Source organism: Mus musculus, chromosome 5 (genome assembly GCF_000001635.26).
Source record: "Mus musculus strain C57BL/6J chromosome 5, GRCm38.p6 C57BL/6J".
Lineage (NCBI taxonomy): Eukaryota > Metazoa > Chordata > Mammalia > Rodentia > Muridae > Mus > Mus musculus.
In genome coordinates, this window is record NC_000071.6 from 67,629,578 (window position 1) to 67,647,650 (window position 18,073).

Consider the following 18,073-nt stretch of genomic DNA (forward strand, 5'->3'; position numbering starts at 1 on the left):
GCATTGTGCTGCTGTCTGGGTTCAGTGGATCTGTGTATACAGAGCACAGCGAGGAGCCCGAGTGACCGGATATACTGGAGATATGCTGGGACCATTAAGTTCAAAACATAGCTCCACAGTAGTGTCACATGGGCTGCTCTGAACCAATGAGAGGCTGTAAGGCTCGGAGGTCAGGGCCTCAGCTTCAGCTCCCACTCTAACATCAATACCAGTCCGTCAAACTGAATAAAAAATGCTGAAGCAAGACTAAGGTGACATACTGCTTGATAAAAAAGTGTTTCCTAAGGGCTTTAAACAAAGCCTCTGGGCTGGCTAGCAGGATGAGAGGGAAATGAAGTGCGTCCCCAGTGCTAGCTGCGTGGTTATGTCTTATTCTGGATTGCTTGTAGGTGATTTTCTTTTGTGCATGTAGTACATTTATCAGCCATCTAGCCTTGTGGTTTCAGAGGATGGGGTGGTAAGGAAAAAAGCCTGGAAAGTGGAACTCACTCTTTGGATGACCTGGGTCTAGGCTGGTTCCTAAGACTTCACTAGGCTGAAAGCACAAACCGTAATTCTGATTTCAGACCTTTAAAAATTATTAATACTGTTTCGAGATAAAAATTCTTTTCCTTAAAAAAAATTGTTATAAAACAACAAACGCTTGACACTATGCTACGTATTTTATAGTCTCTCTTTCAGTTCTTTAGTTTGTCTTTAGAGACAAGGTCTTAATAGGTAACTGAGGTTGGCCTGACATTTCCCATGCAGCAGAGGCTGGCCTCTAACTTACGATTACTTGCCTCAGCCACCTAAGTGCTTTGACTAAAGGTCGGTCTCTCCTTGTTTCCATTGTTTCACTTAAGCATTACAGCCAGTTTAAAGGAGGCATGTGAGTCCCATTTTATTGATGAAAAAATTGAGGCTCTGTTCATTAAGAACTTGTCTAAGATAACAGACTATTTAATGCTAGATCTGTCTTGAGCCCCTACCTCTCTGATTCCAAAATCTGTCAACAATACCACCAGTCCCAAGTCAGATGATAAATGCCAGCTATATGGCTTATTTCCCACCACCGGTAAGAACAAAATGTAAAATTCTCTTTTGAAAGAACATGTTCCATCTGCTTTTTACCTCTTTCCAAGTACGACTGCGCCCGGGTCTTGAGATTTCGCCTCAAGCTCCTGAACTTCATCCACTAAGGTTTTAAAGGCCGTCCTCTTGATGCTGTGGAGAGAAGAGGATCTGCATGGAAACTCTCCTAGGAAGACAAGGATGCGGGCATGTGGCTTACTGTCTCGCTGCTGGCAAGCAGGGCCTTAACAAGGGACAAGGAGAGCTTTCACAAATCTTAAAAAGCTAGGACACTTTTATTTAGCAATATAGGGACAATAGTCTTAACAACTAACTGAGATTTTATAATACTAAAATAGCTGCTAAATAAACATTAACTTTAATAGCTATATTACAAGAAAATATTTAAAAATATAACTATTAAGAAAAATTGCAAAGTTTTTGTTGCCTTTATATTTTATATATATTTAGAACCAGGGAAGCAAGAAATTTCTTTTCACAATACGTAAAAGATATGTTTGGAGGTGAAAATCATTTCCTTTCTGTTTTGAGGTCTTGCAAGTGATTTCTAAAGATCAGATATTTTCTGATGATATTTTCTCCAATCCAATCAAGGCACCTCTCCTTGACGTCACCTGAACACACCCACTTTATTTCTCATTTTGCTTTTTAAACTAATTTAGTTTTCTCATTCTTGATTCATGCCTCCCTTCTTTAAAATTGGTAAATACCACTGGTACCTATTTTGCACAGTTTACATGTTTGGGAACCACAGGGCCCCGAGGGGTGACGTGCGTGCATGCGTGCGTGCGTGCGTGCGTGTTACTTCGTTTTTAGCCAAAGATCACATACTCACACTTTGTACAGCACATCCAGAAGCAAGGACGCCACAGGGATGGAGAGCAAGCCCACCCAGAAGACTCCAGAGCTGAAGAGCATGGCTGCCTGCGAACATCATCACAGACAGTTGACATTTCCGCAGAGCTAAGACATACACCAGTCACACTTAGTGTCTTAGCTTAATTTAAGTAAGGTAGCTTAAGTAGCATTTTATAAGGGGAAAGACCATACTCTGGATTCAAACTCTTAAGATGTTTATAATTAAAAGCCATGTTTGTCTTGGCATGCCTTTATGCGCCTTTTCCCTCTCAGGTAGCTGATGGAGAAGGTTTAACCATGCATCAAATCTTTTCATATATATGTGTGTGTGTGTGTGTGTGTGTGTGTATGTATGTATACATACACACACACACACACACACACATATATATATATGGATTTTAAAAATGATTATATACATTATATACACATTATATATGGATTTAAAAAATGATTGTGCTTAATGACATGAAATGTAAATTTTGACCTTTTCCAATAGAGCATCATCATCATCATCAATCTTTCTGAAGAAATCCAATATACTCTTGAATTAAATGAAATCAAATGGCATACAAGATAATTCATATTTAGAAACAAAATTTACCAATTCTGGCACATGAAAATTAACTTGATACTTATCACATTGCAAGCCATTAAAAATCATCCAGACATATTATGACAATGGTGCAATCAAATTAAGATATCTATGAAAGTATCAACTTGATTATTTGGGCAAGTGGATAGACATAATGTTATTCTAGCTCAATGATTTACATAAATTTTATCAGTGTATATCTATTATTACTAAAGTCAACCCAAAAATCTAGTATGTGAAACTCAAATAAAGGTATACTAAAATTAACTTTAATTATCTCATCGCATTAAATCTTAAATTGTGTATCAGAGCCTGTCAGACTATAAACAGAAATTGTTCTATGATTTAAAAAAGGTAATAAATTCTATTAGTTGTTTGTGATTAAAATAAAGTAGCATCATTACAAAGTTAGATTACCCAGAGTTTAAAAAGAACTGATTTGCACAATAAGAGACATATTTTGGTTTTACTTCTGTGAGTTGATTTGCTTCTCAAGGGCAGGCCTATAGTACTCATTCCGTCTGTAAATAAACTATTATATTACAATACAAAGTTGTCAAGTAACACATGCACACCTACCTCCTGCTACAAATCATACAAGAAGGGTTGGGTTTTTTGTTTTGTTTTGTTTTTTAAACTTGAATTCAGGAATTAAGATGATCTAGCATTTAATTCTACATACAGTAACAATTATTCATCGTCCTAGTCCATCAATCCTCATCAAATAGGAAGGTAATTTAAAATTATGACTTGGGTCTCCTTTTCATTTTGATCCTCAAAGGGGTACCAGGAACTCCTCCCATCTTCTCTGCACGAATGCAGGTTACTGATATGGACTGTCACTCAAGGATGCTAAGCTTCCCCCTGCCCCTGTAATATGGGGCTGATATCTCTGCCCGTTTAAAATAAAAACATGCCATCGGTAAAAATCTCTGAAAATAAAATCTGTTTGCATGGGTTCTGAAGAACCGCATGCGTATTCTAGACATCAACTCGTGAAAAATATGCCCATAAAAGTCACTTTATTTAATAAGCAAAACATGATCTGGGACAGTTGGTTGACATCCTCAATAGTGAAAACCAACAGTAATTATGTAACAGGAAATGTCTATCACCTCCAGGGCCTTTGTTTCCATTCAAGGACGCCTTCTAGGAAGGTAACAGCTATTAGAAAACAAAACAACCCTAAACAAAACAAAAACCCTTTCATGACTTTTTCTTCCTGGGGAAAAGGGTAAGATGAGATGCTAAGTCATGGAAGCGAAAACACCTTTGCCTGGCTTATGTATTTTAATGTTGAGAACAAGAGAAGAAAAGACTTCTTGCCTTTGGCCGCTGTGTATTAACCTCAAGTTAAAGTCTTTGCAGACAAGAAAAACTTGGACCCTGTGGGCTGCTAATTCTGACCATTGTCATGCTAATGACAGAGTGGGGTAACTACAGCCTGCTATTCAGCTCCCCGCCTTTGGCTTTACAAATGAACAACGTGAATTGAAGGGGGGTGAAGACTTTTTCTGAGTCATATCTGAAAGCCTGTCAGATTTTTTTTTTTTCTTTTGCAGCGTTAATCCAAACCTAAAAGATTTAAAGCTGACGTCCCCATTTAAGACAGAGTCTCTTTGTATTTTTTTGGATGAAGAGGAGGGGGAAAAATGAAATCCCACAGAGGTATTTCCTTCCTTTCTGTACAAGAAGGCTCCCCTCCCTCTGTGGAAGCCAGTTTGTCTCTAACTTTTCACATTTCCCCACTTGCAGGCAGGTCAGCTGGGAAAAGCCAAGCCGTGCGCAGACAATGGCGCTTACGGGAGTGTCTGTCCGGGGTTGGTCTGGGGCTTCCCCTTAGAGCAGTTTGCAAATGGTCCTGAACGTGGGAGATTGGGGGGCAGTGCCAAGTGTCTCTTGTCCTCTTCCAGGTCTTGCGAAACCAAATGGAATTTGTCACAAAAAAGCGGAGGGGTGTGAGAAGAGGATCTAAGTGCTTAGGGCCTTGTGGTTGGTACACAGCAGGCCTGCCTGTGCCCTATGTGGGGAACAAGTAACTGCTTATCTCTGCAGAGGCCCCGGGTGGGAGCCCTAGGGCTTCAAAATAAACTAGGGCTAACTCTAGTGGAACATATAACCCAGGCAGGGGAAACCGCTCATATTTTCACATAAACCTGCAGAAGAGTACTTGAAAAAACATCAGCTTATTGTGCAAGTAGCCCAGTAGAGATGCAGGACCAGGACCAGCTATAGTCTTGTTCCCTGACCCACTGTGGGGGAACACCAGCCTTTCCATACCAGAGAGATGTTCAACACAATCAGCTTGCCCAAGTTCAGCTTTGTAGAATGAAGAGAACTCAAATTTGCTGCCTGCAGGCAAACCCTTGGCTGCACAGTTCTTGTCTGTCTCAGACTTTGCCACTAGGCAGGTTGGGAAGGCATAATTACTTATTCTGACTCTCCATTACACACAGACGGCTCTCAAAAGAAAAGCACGCTTGAGAGCCCTTGTACCCGAGACAGAGCAGGCCTGGTGCCCACAGTCTCTGACTTGGTCTGCTGGTGCCCATGGCTGCCATTGAGACTCCATGGTTAGGACCTTTGCAGACTGCTTCCTCAGCTATCAAGTGGGTTTAAGAACCAAACCCCAGAGTGCAACATGGCAGCATTCATTATTAGTGATGCCTTCCCTTATGTTTATCTTCATTTTTGGAATTCTTTAGTGGACTCTCTTCTCCTGTTTTTTTCTAGCGATCTGTCCCAGGAGCTTTAAGGAGGGGAGGTTTTCTCTTATCAAGTTAACTGCAAATCAGTTCGTAAATTTTATGATTTTGATTGCTTTATACACACATATGCTTGTCTTATGCAATATTTTCCAATGTCAACATACAGTATGGGTCAACATAAATTAATAAAGTTTCGGGCTTATAGATTTGCTAACAGGAGTGGGCTTGGCTAAGTATACCAGTCTTATATAAATTTGCTCACAAGAAATGGAGAAAATAAAAATTATCATATATTAATTTTATAGAGAAATTATTAAGAAAACAGTGCTATAAAACTTGGTGACTTTCTTTCTTTCTTTCTTTCTTTCTTTCTTTTTTTTTTAGTATAGAATAGAGTTTATTCAGGGCATGGGAGGGGAGTTTAGAGGGTAGTAGAGGCAGAGAAAGGCAGAGAGAAGAGAAAAATCACTTGGTGACTTTCTTTTCCCCTCTCTCCCCCTCTCTCCCTCTCCCTCTCTCCCTTCCTTCCCTTCTTTCTTTATTTTTCAAAAAAAAAAAAAAAAAAAAAAAAAAAAGGTTTTTGCTATGTGGCCCAGGCTGGCTTTAAACTTGAAAATGAACTGCCTGCTTCTGCCTCCTGAGGACAAGGGTTACAGACATATGGTACCATGCCTGGCTTAAATCTTGGGCAGACAGTTCCTTCCTTCCTTCCTTCCTTCCTTCCTTCCTTCCTTCCTTCCTTCCTTCCTTCCTCCCTTCCTCCCTCCCTCCCTCCCTCCCTCCCTCCCTCCCTCCCTCCCTCCCTCCCTCCCTCCCTTGTTCTCTTTGTTCTTTTGTCTCATTCCTTTTTTTTTTTTTTTTTTTAAAAGAGAAAACAATACGCCGCCGGGCGTGGTGGTGCACACCTTTAATCCCAGCACTCGGGAGGCAGAGGCAGGCAGATTTCTGAGTTCGAGGCCAGCCTGGTCTACAGAGTGAGTTCCAGGACAGCCAGGGCTACACAGAGAAACCCTGTCTTGAAAAACCAAAAAAGAGAAAAAAAAATACAAATCCAAAGGAGCTACAAGTTGATGTTAGCAACAATTGACAGTGTAAAAACTCCCCCAAAACAGGCCTGAGGAATATTCCTCAGTGGATAAACCATTCATGTACTGTGTGGGAGGCCTAAGTTCAATCCACAGCACTCCAACAAAATCAAAAGAACAAAACAACAAAACCCAATAAGTGATATTGTCTAGATAAGGCTTTATACGAGGGTTTCTATATTTAAAAATAGCGAGGGGAAAAAAGATCTCCCAAAAGAAGAGATGCACAGAACTTGCACACGTTCAAGGGCAGTGAGTGAAAGGTACAGCATCCTTGGGGTGTCTCAAGTGCATGCGATTCTGTGCTGGTCTCTGATCACAACGAGAGCCCACTCATCTTCCTATGAGTAGATCGCAACAGACAGGCACAACCACGACTCATGTTCTCAAAAGCTGTAGCAAGCTATCAGTGACAGCTTTTCTCCACAGTTCAACAACAACAACAACAACAACGACAACGACAAAACACACTAAATTAAATCAAATTTAAAAACATGCACCATCACAGTTGTGGGTGTGGAGAACCGTGGTAATTGTGATAATTCATAGACCCCCCTGGAATCCTTTGGGAAAGAGATGCCAACACAATAAGTCATTCCTGTTAACTTGATAATTTAGTTTCTGTACTACGTGTCAAGTTCCATCCAGCTCCTCTGTATCAGGAATACTGTCTTGTGATCATCAGTCCTACAAGGCTCCAGGGACCCAGGGGTGGTGAAGTGACCACAGGCTCTCAGACAAGTGCGTGGCAGCTTAAGCAAGGCACGGAGAAGATAAAGAGCCCACTGCAGTTAGTTTTGAGCCAGTGTAATGATGAACCTTAGAATGCTTTTCCAAGGTAATGGGATGCAGATATCTGCTGTGAATAGCAACAGTGAACTGGATGGCCTGCAGCTGGCGGAATAAACGCCCGTCCATAGGTGGGAATATTATTTAAGTTCTTCAAGATCCTGCCCAGAATGCAATGAGTACAAAGAAAGCTGATTGTTAGGGGGTCTTGAATAGAGAGGAAGCTAAGTGTGACCTGTAGGGACATCTTGTTATGCTGGTCATTGTTGTTGTGTCTCACGAGCGTCACAGTCAGGTAGGATTCTGGCTATTTCCTGTAGGGACATCTTGTTATGCTGGTCAATGCTATGTTTCATTGATGTCACAGCTGGGTGGGACACTGGCTACTTCCCTTCCTTGGTAGCTTGTATAGTATCTTCTGGTATTAAGAAAGCTCATCTTCAGAGAGGAGGTTTCCAGCTTGGATCCTTCTATGTCTGAAGTATGTGGTAGCCTTAGCAATAAGGACTTATCTTCAATGGCTGGGAGGAAACCAAGGGCAACATCAATAACCTGTAATGTTTGGTAGCCTCTTGGACTCCCCTGACCAATAACTCACAAAGGGGCTTTTTGTTACTTAATAGCTCTTAATCTATCAGCACAAGTGGCATAACTTCATTTACACTACACTACACACACACACACACACACACACACACACACACACACACACACACACACACTCTTACAGTAGGAGGCACAAAGGCTCTTGTGCTCATCGATAACTAAGACGTAGGGAATCTGGAATATTAATCATAAGGGAATGTTCCTTCAAAGAGAGGGAGGCATAACTTGTCATCCAATGAGAAGGAGCTGACATGGTTAATAGCCTGGTGATCTTTGTGCTATCTGTGTGGCCAGGGACCACACCTGATTCTCCCCCAGACCCTCCGAGTAAGCTTGTTTTCCTTGCCAATATGTAGAGCCCATCCTTTTGGAAGGTGTCACATGTTCCTTACCAAGAGTTTGATGTAGTCACCTCTACTATTTACTTAGCTTACTGCATGCTTTGCTGCACACATGGGATGGAGTTAATCACCACCAGAACAGTTTTCACCAAATTGGGCTGTGCTTAAATATGTCTGAAATAAACTACGCAGGGTCAGAACTCCCAATGTTTGAACCAACACAGGCTACTTAATCGTGTGAAGCCGAACTGCCTTTTGCCTCCCTGGGATGGTTGCTCTGCTGGCGGTGACAGTCACCATTATTGCTATGGCGAGTGGAGTCTTCTGGTTTGCTCGTATCTTTGACGACTTAGAGGGCTTTTTGCAGGGAAGGAACATGTTAGAGAAAACCCTATCGGCAAGTTGATTCTGTTTCTTAGGGTTTGGTTATAAAAACCGGCAAGTCCAGGCCCAGGAGGTTAACTGTGCTTTCCCCGCTAAGCTTAGCTTTCTACACTCAGAGGGGTTTGTTCTGTGAGGGGCAAAGTCAAACTCTCAGCTCCCATCTCTCTCTTTTTAAGTTTATTTTGAGAGCTTACTGTTCCTCTTTCCCATGTGTCGGCTAATCTCCACAGGAAGCAGCATCCTCATGAAATAATCATTAAATCAACAAAACCCCAAAACTATTCCAGTGGCTGGCTTCAAATTGCAGGTATTATGTCTTTTCACGTGAGACTTCTTGGCTCTTCTTCCTGCGTGGCTTCTCCCTTTTCTGCCCATAGGAGCCGTTGCATATTTCTTTGGAAAAAATAGACTTTGTGTGTGGCCACATTCCAATTTCAATCCACCCCACCCAACCTCAGGCACCCACGGGGTCTTTCCTGCTAGAGGTTTCTCTCTCAGCTAACCGCCGCCAGTGGTCAGAAGGGTCTGCTTCATCCAACCCGAGACACACAACTATTCCTTGCTACCTTGGAAGCTGGGATCCAAAACCATAACAAACATCCATATCATTTTTTAATAATGTAACATAAATCCTGTATATACCGAATGCTAGCACGTCCTCTGCTAACACGACGGCCTCAGAGGCCAGGAAGCTCCTATCGGCCTCCCACAATCAACAGCTATTAGACACCGAAGTACAGCGCTTTGAACCTGCGAATACAGGAAGGGATCACTGTGGCGGCAGTGGCAGGCTGTGAAACACCATGGTGGGCCCCATATGTCCCAGAGGATGGCACTCAGTGGAAGAAGTGTGCCACCTTGCACTTTAACCAAAGCGAATGCCAAGCTCCCGTGAATTTCCACTTAGAGATGTGAAATTCACTGAGACTCTGCTGACCTGGGAAGTCTGGCTGAGATCTTCCTTCTGAGAAACTCTAAGACAGGAAAAGAAATGTCCGCTCTATGTTCTGGCACCTATCATCAAGAAATGTCTTCTGATGTTTTATTTCAGTCCAAGTGAATGCTCTCAGGTCTGCAATTATATTCCAGGACATATAAAACAGGTTTCCCGTGACTTAGGAACTACTAACATTTATTTCTCGCTTCCTTTGATCCAAATCTGTTTTCTATGGCTTCTGGTACTCTCTGGAATACTGCATAACCCACTGGCAGAGCCATCTATCGTGGTTTAAGAAGTGGGTGCTAATTCAAGGAACTTCCGTGGTCTGGTTTATCCTTAACCACCCAGGTCGAGCTTCGTGGGATCTCTCTACCCGAACAATATGGAAGGAACTCTGTATTTACTGAGGAGTTCTCTCCTTAGAGACCTCTTTTCTCCATGTCCCGGGGATGCCCAGCATCTGGGCACTGAAGGTGACAGTGGAACTCAGCAGCCTTCTACAGCAATAGCAGGGGACAAGCGCTCCCTCCTCTGCGCATACTATTCGCAGCTTGCGTGGTATTCTCTGTACATTTATTCCGCACACGCTAGACCATACCTGTTGGTGAACTTTGCATCTCCTGATAGCCAGTGTAGGACCTGGCACGCAGGCACTCCATAAATCCTGGCAGAGCTAAGCTGAATTGGGCTCTTGTGTAAGATGAATTATTACTTTCTCCATAAAAATAGACAGGGCAGAACATCCAGAAAATAAGGAGAAGGGTGTTTTGGATAAACCCCAATATGTTTGCAATTATTTCCAGCAGCTCTTGATGACTAGGGGGAGGGGGAGGGGGAGGGAATCCTTTCGCTGCTAGGACAACCACAAACAAACAAACAGACAAAGATTGCAGAAAATGTGTAAAGTAGACACCAGCACACAGCATTTCCAGTTCTTTACCATGGCCAATTCTAGAGGTGGTAAGGGGCCGGAAAAGGCTTAAGATTCCCGGTATGGAAGCTAGAATGCCCCGTAAGAAGCTCTCGCTCTTGAATCTTCACTGTCTCAACAGAGCAGGTGATGTGAAAATAAATCAGCGAGGAAGATGTTCAGAGGAAAAGGAGGCTCTAGCTGCGACCCAATCAATTGGCAGTTGTTAAGCCTGGCTATACAGCCCTGCATACTGAAGGTGCCGTCGGCAAGGAACAGTCTTCAGAAATGGCGTAGAGAATGCCAGGTACTGTGTAGCTCTGAAGAGCCGTTTTCTAAGACTGCAGCCCCAGCATAGTAAAAAATAATTAGGAACAGAGTTGTAGTTTTATTTCGATTTTCCTTATTGTGCTATTTTTAAAATGTAAAAACAATACAGAATGGGGATGGAGTTAGTAACAAAATACTTTGATTATGAGAAAATACAGATTGAAGGTTTTAGGGTATTACTGGGTAAATTGTGTAAGAAGGGGTACATGATCTCAAATCTCAATATTTCTACTCTCTAAACAGAAAGGCCTTAGATCAGAGATGCCCTCTCTTCCTTGATCCTGAAATGCTCTCTTTCATGCTACAGGTATCCGAGTTTCAGCCCTACTGTCCCATCTTCCAAAACACCTTCTATCCAGTCCTGGTGCTCTTTCTTCCCATTACGTTCTACTCTGGATAAAGACTGCCACTACCTCATCACATACAGAAGTAACTCACACCTTAAGCCCCTTCCTGCCCTCCACTACAGAAGAAAGGAACGCAGAGGAAACTGCCCTGAAGAGTATCTAAAGCTCTGCCACACGCTGCACTCTCTGCCCTTGCTCAGTTATCTGGCGGACCACATCTGGCTCGCAGATATGACATCATGTTCTGAGTCACCAGCAAGGAGACCACCTATGGACATGGACCAGTTCTGTTCTCTGCTTCCCAAGACAGAGTCTGGAGTGAGTTAGACACTTGCTCTCCATTAGAGGGAAAGATGCCATGGATATGAAAAAACAATTCCACATCTCTTCACGGCTCTAAGAAGTGTGACGTCATAAGCATAAAGTACTGGCTGAGGACCCGAATCAGGACAGTGCTTTCTGTACTTAAATCTCTTCTGCCTTAGCATCATTTCTAGACACTCCTCCCTTAACAAGAAGGGCTTTGAAGCAGCAACTGACCACTTGCCCCACTTACTGTCAGGGTCATGGGGACTGTGATTGATGGCATGTTTTGTTGGATGGGTTGGCGATTGTCCTTGGCTCACTGAAGAACATCTGATGAGTTTAAACTAGTGGTTCCCTCCAGGATACTTGGCTTAACACAGTAATCTCAGATTTAAAAACCCTGCCCCTCCTTGGGAGCCCTAGCCTTACCACCAATAAGTTATTATATTGCTGTCTAGTAATTAAGGGTTGATAGGTGGATAAGGACTATTTTAAGCAGGAAATTCCTCATAGGAAGTGTGATTTATGACAATGGAAATAGGCAACAGCACAGTTTAGGAAAATCTTATCAATGTTGTAGTTCATGAATGTCTTTCCTCGGGGGTGACACCAAGGGGCCCAACAAAAATTTTTTACTGTTTTTCAGACTGACTTTACAAACCTCAATCAAGAGATCTGAAATTCTGTAAAACACATGCTCTTTCCTTAACTTCAATTTCCTTCGGTAGTTTTATAGATCCCCGAGGCCAGGGAGAGCAGAAACAGATGGCGCTGGGGGTGGGGGGCACTTTTCAGTGTGTGTCTGCAAAGCCGTAATAAATTTAAAAGTTTTTTTTTTTTTTTTTTTGTTGTTGTTGTTGCAACCCAGCTTCTGGTATTAATCCTGATGTGAAATGACCCTTGATAGAGTACGATATAGCTGCTTTTCTATTTTTTTTTTAAATCTGGTTTACTAATCATTTAAAAAAAAAAACATTTTCTTCTGGAAATTCCTAAAAAATACCCAGTGCCATCATCTGGACACGTCTGGAAAGCAGGCTGGCCTGTGTTTGTATGACACAGCGCTTTTCCCCAGGGACCTCCTTACCCCATAAACTGTTGTGCTGGTGTGAAAAAAATACAAGTCAGGTCTGAAGAAAAAAAAAAACCACCCTCTTAAATCACAGCCAGAAAACATTCAAAGTTGCAGCCAAGCTTGTTGCTCTGTTTTTTTCTTTATTTTTAAAAACTTTCCTCCAATTGGCTAACTTCATAGACTCCACTTTCTCCCACCAATGTCATCATTCCTTCTAAAAACCGTCTTTTAGTAATTTTGGCCACTGAGTTATTTGTTAATCACTATCATTTGATCATTGTTATAGGCAGGCGTGCAGAATGGCTGTGTTGGAGATCCAGTGCACAATTACAAAGGGATGTTTTCACATGGGAGCATCCTACCACCAACTAAGAACCACCAACTAGGAGTCACGGAAGGATGAGCTGTGCCCTGTCCTGTGGGGATGAGCCTTCTGGCAAGTCCACAGGAAAAGAAGCTACGGTTGCTTGCATAAAACAACTCTCCAAACACTGACAAAGGCAGCTGAGGACAGCTGAGGACCAGAAGGCTACATACAGACACCACTGGCCACTTCCCCAAGCATGCGGGCATCAACGTAAATGCTTATTTAGTACCCTGGTACTAAAGGAGGGTTAAGCCTCCACAGTTGCTATGGCTGAGAAACAAACCGTCAAGGACCAGGGAGAAAAGGTGAGGGAAGAAAAGCAAATGGGACAAATGTTTGAGGGTCTGGTGGTTATGGGGGTGGGGGGGGGGGCAGGAAGAGGCTGTTCTGTCCCCTGTGCTTGTTTGTTAAGTCCTTTGCTGGCTGGGTCATCTCCACTGCCATGGTGAAGGTAAAGGTAGGATTCCTACAGATGAGCTGAAGTGAGGTGGGTGCTATACCATGTGATTAGAACTCTGGGCACTTTTTAAGGAGACATAAACAGTTTCATACTTGGTTAATTTAGGAAGCTGATCTGGGGCTCTGGGTAAGCTATGAAATAACAGGACAAATGAAAACAGGAAGATGGCTGCAAGATGAAAGGAAAGAACTGCCGGGTGTGGTGGCACATGCCTTTTTTTGGGGGGTGGGGGGTGGCACATGCCTTTAATCCCAGCACTCGCGAGGCAGAGGCAGGTGGATTTCTGAGTTCGAGGCCAGCCTGGTCTACAGAGTAAGTTCCAGGACAGCCAGGGTTATACGGAGAAACCCTGTCTCGAAAAACCAAAAAAAAAAAAAAAAAAAAAAAAAAAAAAGGAAAGAACTGTAGAGCAAAGAGCTTGTGACACCTGTCAGTAATAAATTCAATGGCCTATCACTTAGGCAGGAAGCAGGAGGTGGGACATCCTATAGGCAGAAAGGATTTTGGGAGAGTGTCAAGCAAGGGAGATTTCCCTGGGAAAATATGACGGATATAGATGCATGGTGCTTTAGCACAGATAACCAGCCACATGATAGAATGCAGCTTAGAATAAGTGGATTATTTTAAGTCATGATCTAGTCAAAGAAGAACCTAGCTATGTGGTCAAGATATTTGTAAATATATCTTGAGTCTGAGTCTTATTTCTGGAAGCATGGGGCTAGGAGGAAGAATCAGAACAAACTTCTACAAACAGCCCTCCTGACTGCAAGTAGGAGCAACAGTGGGTACCCAAGAGAAGGTGGAGAATTCCTCAGCCTGTTGGAAGAAACTGGTGGTTTTTGAAAATAAAACTGGGACTTCATTCTCTGGGCTACTAGCTTGTCATCAGCTATTTCTCTATTTATGACAATATGGATCTAACTTGCATGAGTCATGCCTGCTATGAAATGTGTCACTGGGAAAACACACTGAGTGTGTGATAAGTACTTGCTCTCTTTCTTCCCACTATCTGTGAGCAAGGGTTTCCCCTTCCATATGCTATGAAAAGCAGCCGTGTCTTCACACACACCAAAGGCTGTAAAGGTGAACCCAAACCACGGAGATGGTAGAAGATGACTACACGGTCCAGAACCATATGTGAGTGCCCATGGAGCTGACTTAGAAGCAAGGACCTGTGTCTATAAGTTGCCTGAGTTGTACAATTCACACCCTGAAACCTGTGAGCTAGAGTGAGAGTCTGAGCCTTTTAATTTGTTCCACTTGAGAAGCCATAGAAGCCATGGGGGCTGGAGGTGGGAAGAGAGGATGCGTAGGAACTAGAAGGCACCATGGAGATGTAGATAACTTGTTGCCTCACTGTTGCTAGTGACTGAACTGGTCCCCATCACTGAAGCATGATTTTGGCAAGCCTAGCATCCTCCTCTGTCCATGTCATATAGAAAGAGTTATCTGAGCTGAAATTTACCTCTCTGCATCTTCTACCCGGTTTTTCTTCTGTTTGCAGAAGATACAGCAGAAGTATAGACTGATGTCATTTAATGTCCATCACAACCTGTACCATATAAATGGATAAACAAAGAAAGACAGCAGCATTTGGTCCTTGCTGTGGTTGTGCAATGACTCTTGCGGCATCAATGCCTCGGAAAAGCAGCAGTGCAGGACAGCAGACAACAGGTTTCCTCTTCTATGCAAATCCACGAGAGACAGTCTTTGGGAGGGAGCTGCCTTATAGATTCATGGTGTCCTAACTAAGCAGCTAGTACCAGAGAAGTAGCATTCACAAAAATGTCACCTTTGCCATTCCTTATGGGAGGTCAGACTAAACTCCTAGGGCCTCAGTTAAATTTGTCTTTGAATTGGTTATTAAAACAAATTTGTGATGAGAACCAGAAGTTAATGTCAGACAGGTTCGTCCAATGGCTGCTTGTCTGACTGTGAGCAAGCACCTTGGGTCATAGAGTGCCTTTACCTGCTGCCCGTCTCTCTGCCCATGCGCATGGCACTTACTTATCTCATTCTACTTACTCATTGTCTTTCTCTTCCTACCAGAGACATCAGCTGCGGAAGGGCATGATTTCTGTCATCCCTGAATCCAGTGCCTAGAAACGTGGCTGACACAGAGGAATCCCAGTAGATGTTTGTCAGACCAACTGACTATGCACACAGACCTTGGAAAAGCACCTGAGGGCAAGTGAGTGTTCAACAGCACTAGGATGACTGGCATTACGGTGCTTCCAAGACCTTGGCTGCCTGTGGGAGTAGCTCCGCTACTCTCAGCCAATGCCCCTTTAAGGCCGCAGAGTCCCCCAGCCTCCAAAGCCTGCTTATACCATTTTCTGTTCTATCACCTTGCACACTGCCTACATTAAGCTTTTTGGCAACTAAGAACAACCCTATGCATATAATTTAGTCTCAGAAGGAAGTGTTGAGACAGGGAAGGACCGGATGTAGACTACATGTATGTGTGTAGAGGCATGTAGACTCTGAACTCGACACCAGTGACCTTGCTTTTGGTGGTGACAGAAAGTTATTACCCACTGTGTCAGGAATTCTGTGAAGTTATCTCTACACTCTTGGCCTTGCTTTGGGTGGGGTTTCACTATGTGTATTATACGGCACACGCCAAGCCAGCCAGTGTTGACTGTTGCTACCTACAATAAGGTACTGCCATACATATACGGTGCTGATTTTGTTATGAAAGTCAGATGAATAAACAAACTGTAAGATGATCACCCAGTTTTTGCCCAACCTTACAATAGATATAAAATATTGGCACAAGAGTAAAAACTTCTTATATATGCATATATATATATATAGTCTGTAGTGTCAATTGAGATATAGAACCTTAGGAATTGCAAAATCTCACACACCCGAGAAATCACTTCTTTCTGAGATGACTTGAGTTCTAATATAACTAGTGGCTGTGCTTATCATGAAATGTCACAAACTGAGCACAGGAGATCCTGTTACCCCACAAGAAACAGACGGACAGCACCTATGTTTGACATCATGCATGGCAGTTCTGTCAAGCCCTCGGCTGGAGAGGAGGTTCATCTGAACACACATACACTCATGTATATGCACACATCAGAATGTGTGACAAGCACTGAAGTGCAGCATAGTGTTAAGGAATCAATCTTTTCCTTGGATCAGCGAGACTGACATGTTTTGGACAAGCTAGGAGAACCTCCAGCTGAACTAGCACAGTCCTTCTATTTCCAATGACGCTCCAGCTATGTAAATACATCATCCAAAGTCGCGGTAGTCAGAAAGCAGGAAGGAACAGAGCTCCCATTAGCAGTTCCCACCGTCCACGAAGGGACCAGAACTGTGATGGAGCACTGACATTCATTTCACGTTGAATTAAACACGGCACTGGCGTGCGTCTCAGGAGACGATATTAAGTTCCGTGTTTGGGTAATACCAGGAATTCTACAGGCAGGGGCAGAATTATATTTGGTTGGCTAGAAGCCAACCATACTTTGCACTTGTCCTAGAAGTAGGTGGTCAAAAACTCAGTTCTTGTCATCAGACCCACTAGCCACAGTTGCTTAAGTGATCAGGGGAAGGGGGGGTCTCAAACTCTTCTGTGGTACTCATTTTGAAGATAAAATCGACACAGAGACATCTGGACACGAAGGGGACTTAATGTGTACTGAGAGAGGTTCAGTTAGAACTGAGCTTGGGAAAAGCAGGTTCAGGCAGACATCACAACACAGGGACAGAGCAGCATTGGGTTTCCCACACAGCATCATCAGAGACTGAAGACATACACTGTCACACACACGAACCATTTTCCTCTTCCAGAAAAGAAAGTCTTAGAAATCAAGGCAGGGAGGAGGTATGTTCCCGGCTCTCTCTGCTCTCTTTAAAACACATGCTGTAAATTTTCTAGGCTTCACAGTGTGCGTTTCAAAAGATACCTTCACGTTCGGTGGAGGGAAGAGCCGGACTCTTGGTGCATCTGGCTTTCCTGTAATGGTATATAATGCCCCTGTCTAATAAATCTAACCACATTTTTCTTAAGAAAAAAAAAGTGTCTGCATTCTGTTAATTTATAAAAAGCAGGGTGCTGTCAGATCGAATTTCATGAAAATGATCTATAAACCAGACTGTCAAAAGTGAAGGGCACTCAGGCAGAGTTACAGGCAGGGAATACGTGCAAACCACCGGAGAGGGTTCCTGTGAACGCTACGAAACAGCAGCCCGCAACAGGGCTCACGTTACCTTGATTTGCAAGTTACTGTGCGGTCACAGGAAATCCCGAAATGTTTTCCACATTTTCTTTTATACATTTTATGTCAAATTTCCTGCAATTGAAATCATAAACCCTCCTACCGCTGGACCCTCTTCTGAAGGAAAGGGGATCTTTTGACACTCCCCCACAAACACCTAATAACTCAATTCCTCCCAGCGTAACAAGAAACTGAAAGACAGAATTGAAAACTGGAGGATGATAAGGCCGAGATGTCACGTGCCTCAATTCCTTCAAAAAACGAGAGTCAAACTGATGTCATTAAAACAGCTTGAAAAGTGCACTTACTCTAGTGACAGCTGACTGCTTTTTGGAATGAGCGACAACAGACGGAATGACAGCTTGTCCCAAAGAAGGAGCCGAAGCATTTCTCTCAGTCTCTTAGCCTACATGCACTTGTGCATTTATGGGTCAATGTTTTAAAATGGCATCTTCTAGACGGGGATCCGTGACAAGATTCAGGTTCCCCACAACCATATTTTACCGTTCCAGTTATGTTTATGAAAGGATAAGTCAGATTTAAGTTAGATGTTGAAGTTAAAATACTGGTCAGAGACTTATCTCTCCCGCTTGTGGCGTTCGAGGGTGGTCGAGCTCTCGCCGAAGAGAGACCCACAGAACGGGAAGTCACGCCGAGTAGGGC

General features: G+C 43.1%; 1 protein-coding gene and 1 long non-coding RNA gene across 12 annotated transcripts in view; one reads left to right on the forward strand and one right to left on the reverse strand.

The window, feature by feature from the left end:
- Nucleotides 1-18,073, reverse strand: part of Atp8a1 (ATPase, aminophospholipid transporter (APLT), class I, type 8A, member 1) — a 229,346-nt gene that overhangs the window by 11,439 nt on the left and 199,834 nt on the right. For all 11 annotated transcript variants that reach the window (NM_001038999.2, NM_009727.3, NM_001284345.1 and 8 more), the window contains 2 exons: nucleotides 1,910-1,998; nucleotides 1,114-1,206 (listed from right to left, as the gene is read on the reverse strand). In NM_001038999.2, coding sequence (NP_001034088.1) covers nucleotides 1,114-1,206; nucleotides 1,910-1,998 — 182 coding nt within the window. The remainder of the gene's footprint in view (nucleotides 1-1,113; nucleotides 1,207-1,909; nucleotides 1,999-18,073) is intronic.
- On the forward strand, nucleotides 10,285-17,200 carry Gm15478. Its single transcript, XR_003955932.1, has 3 exons — nucleotides 10,285-10,597; nucleotides 10,928-13,020; nucleotides 15,225-17,200. It is a non-coding gene; the product is annotated as a predicted gene 15478 (long non-coding RNA).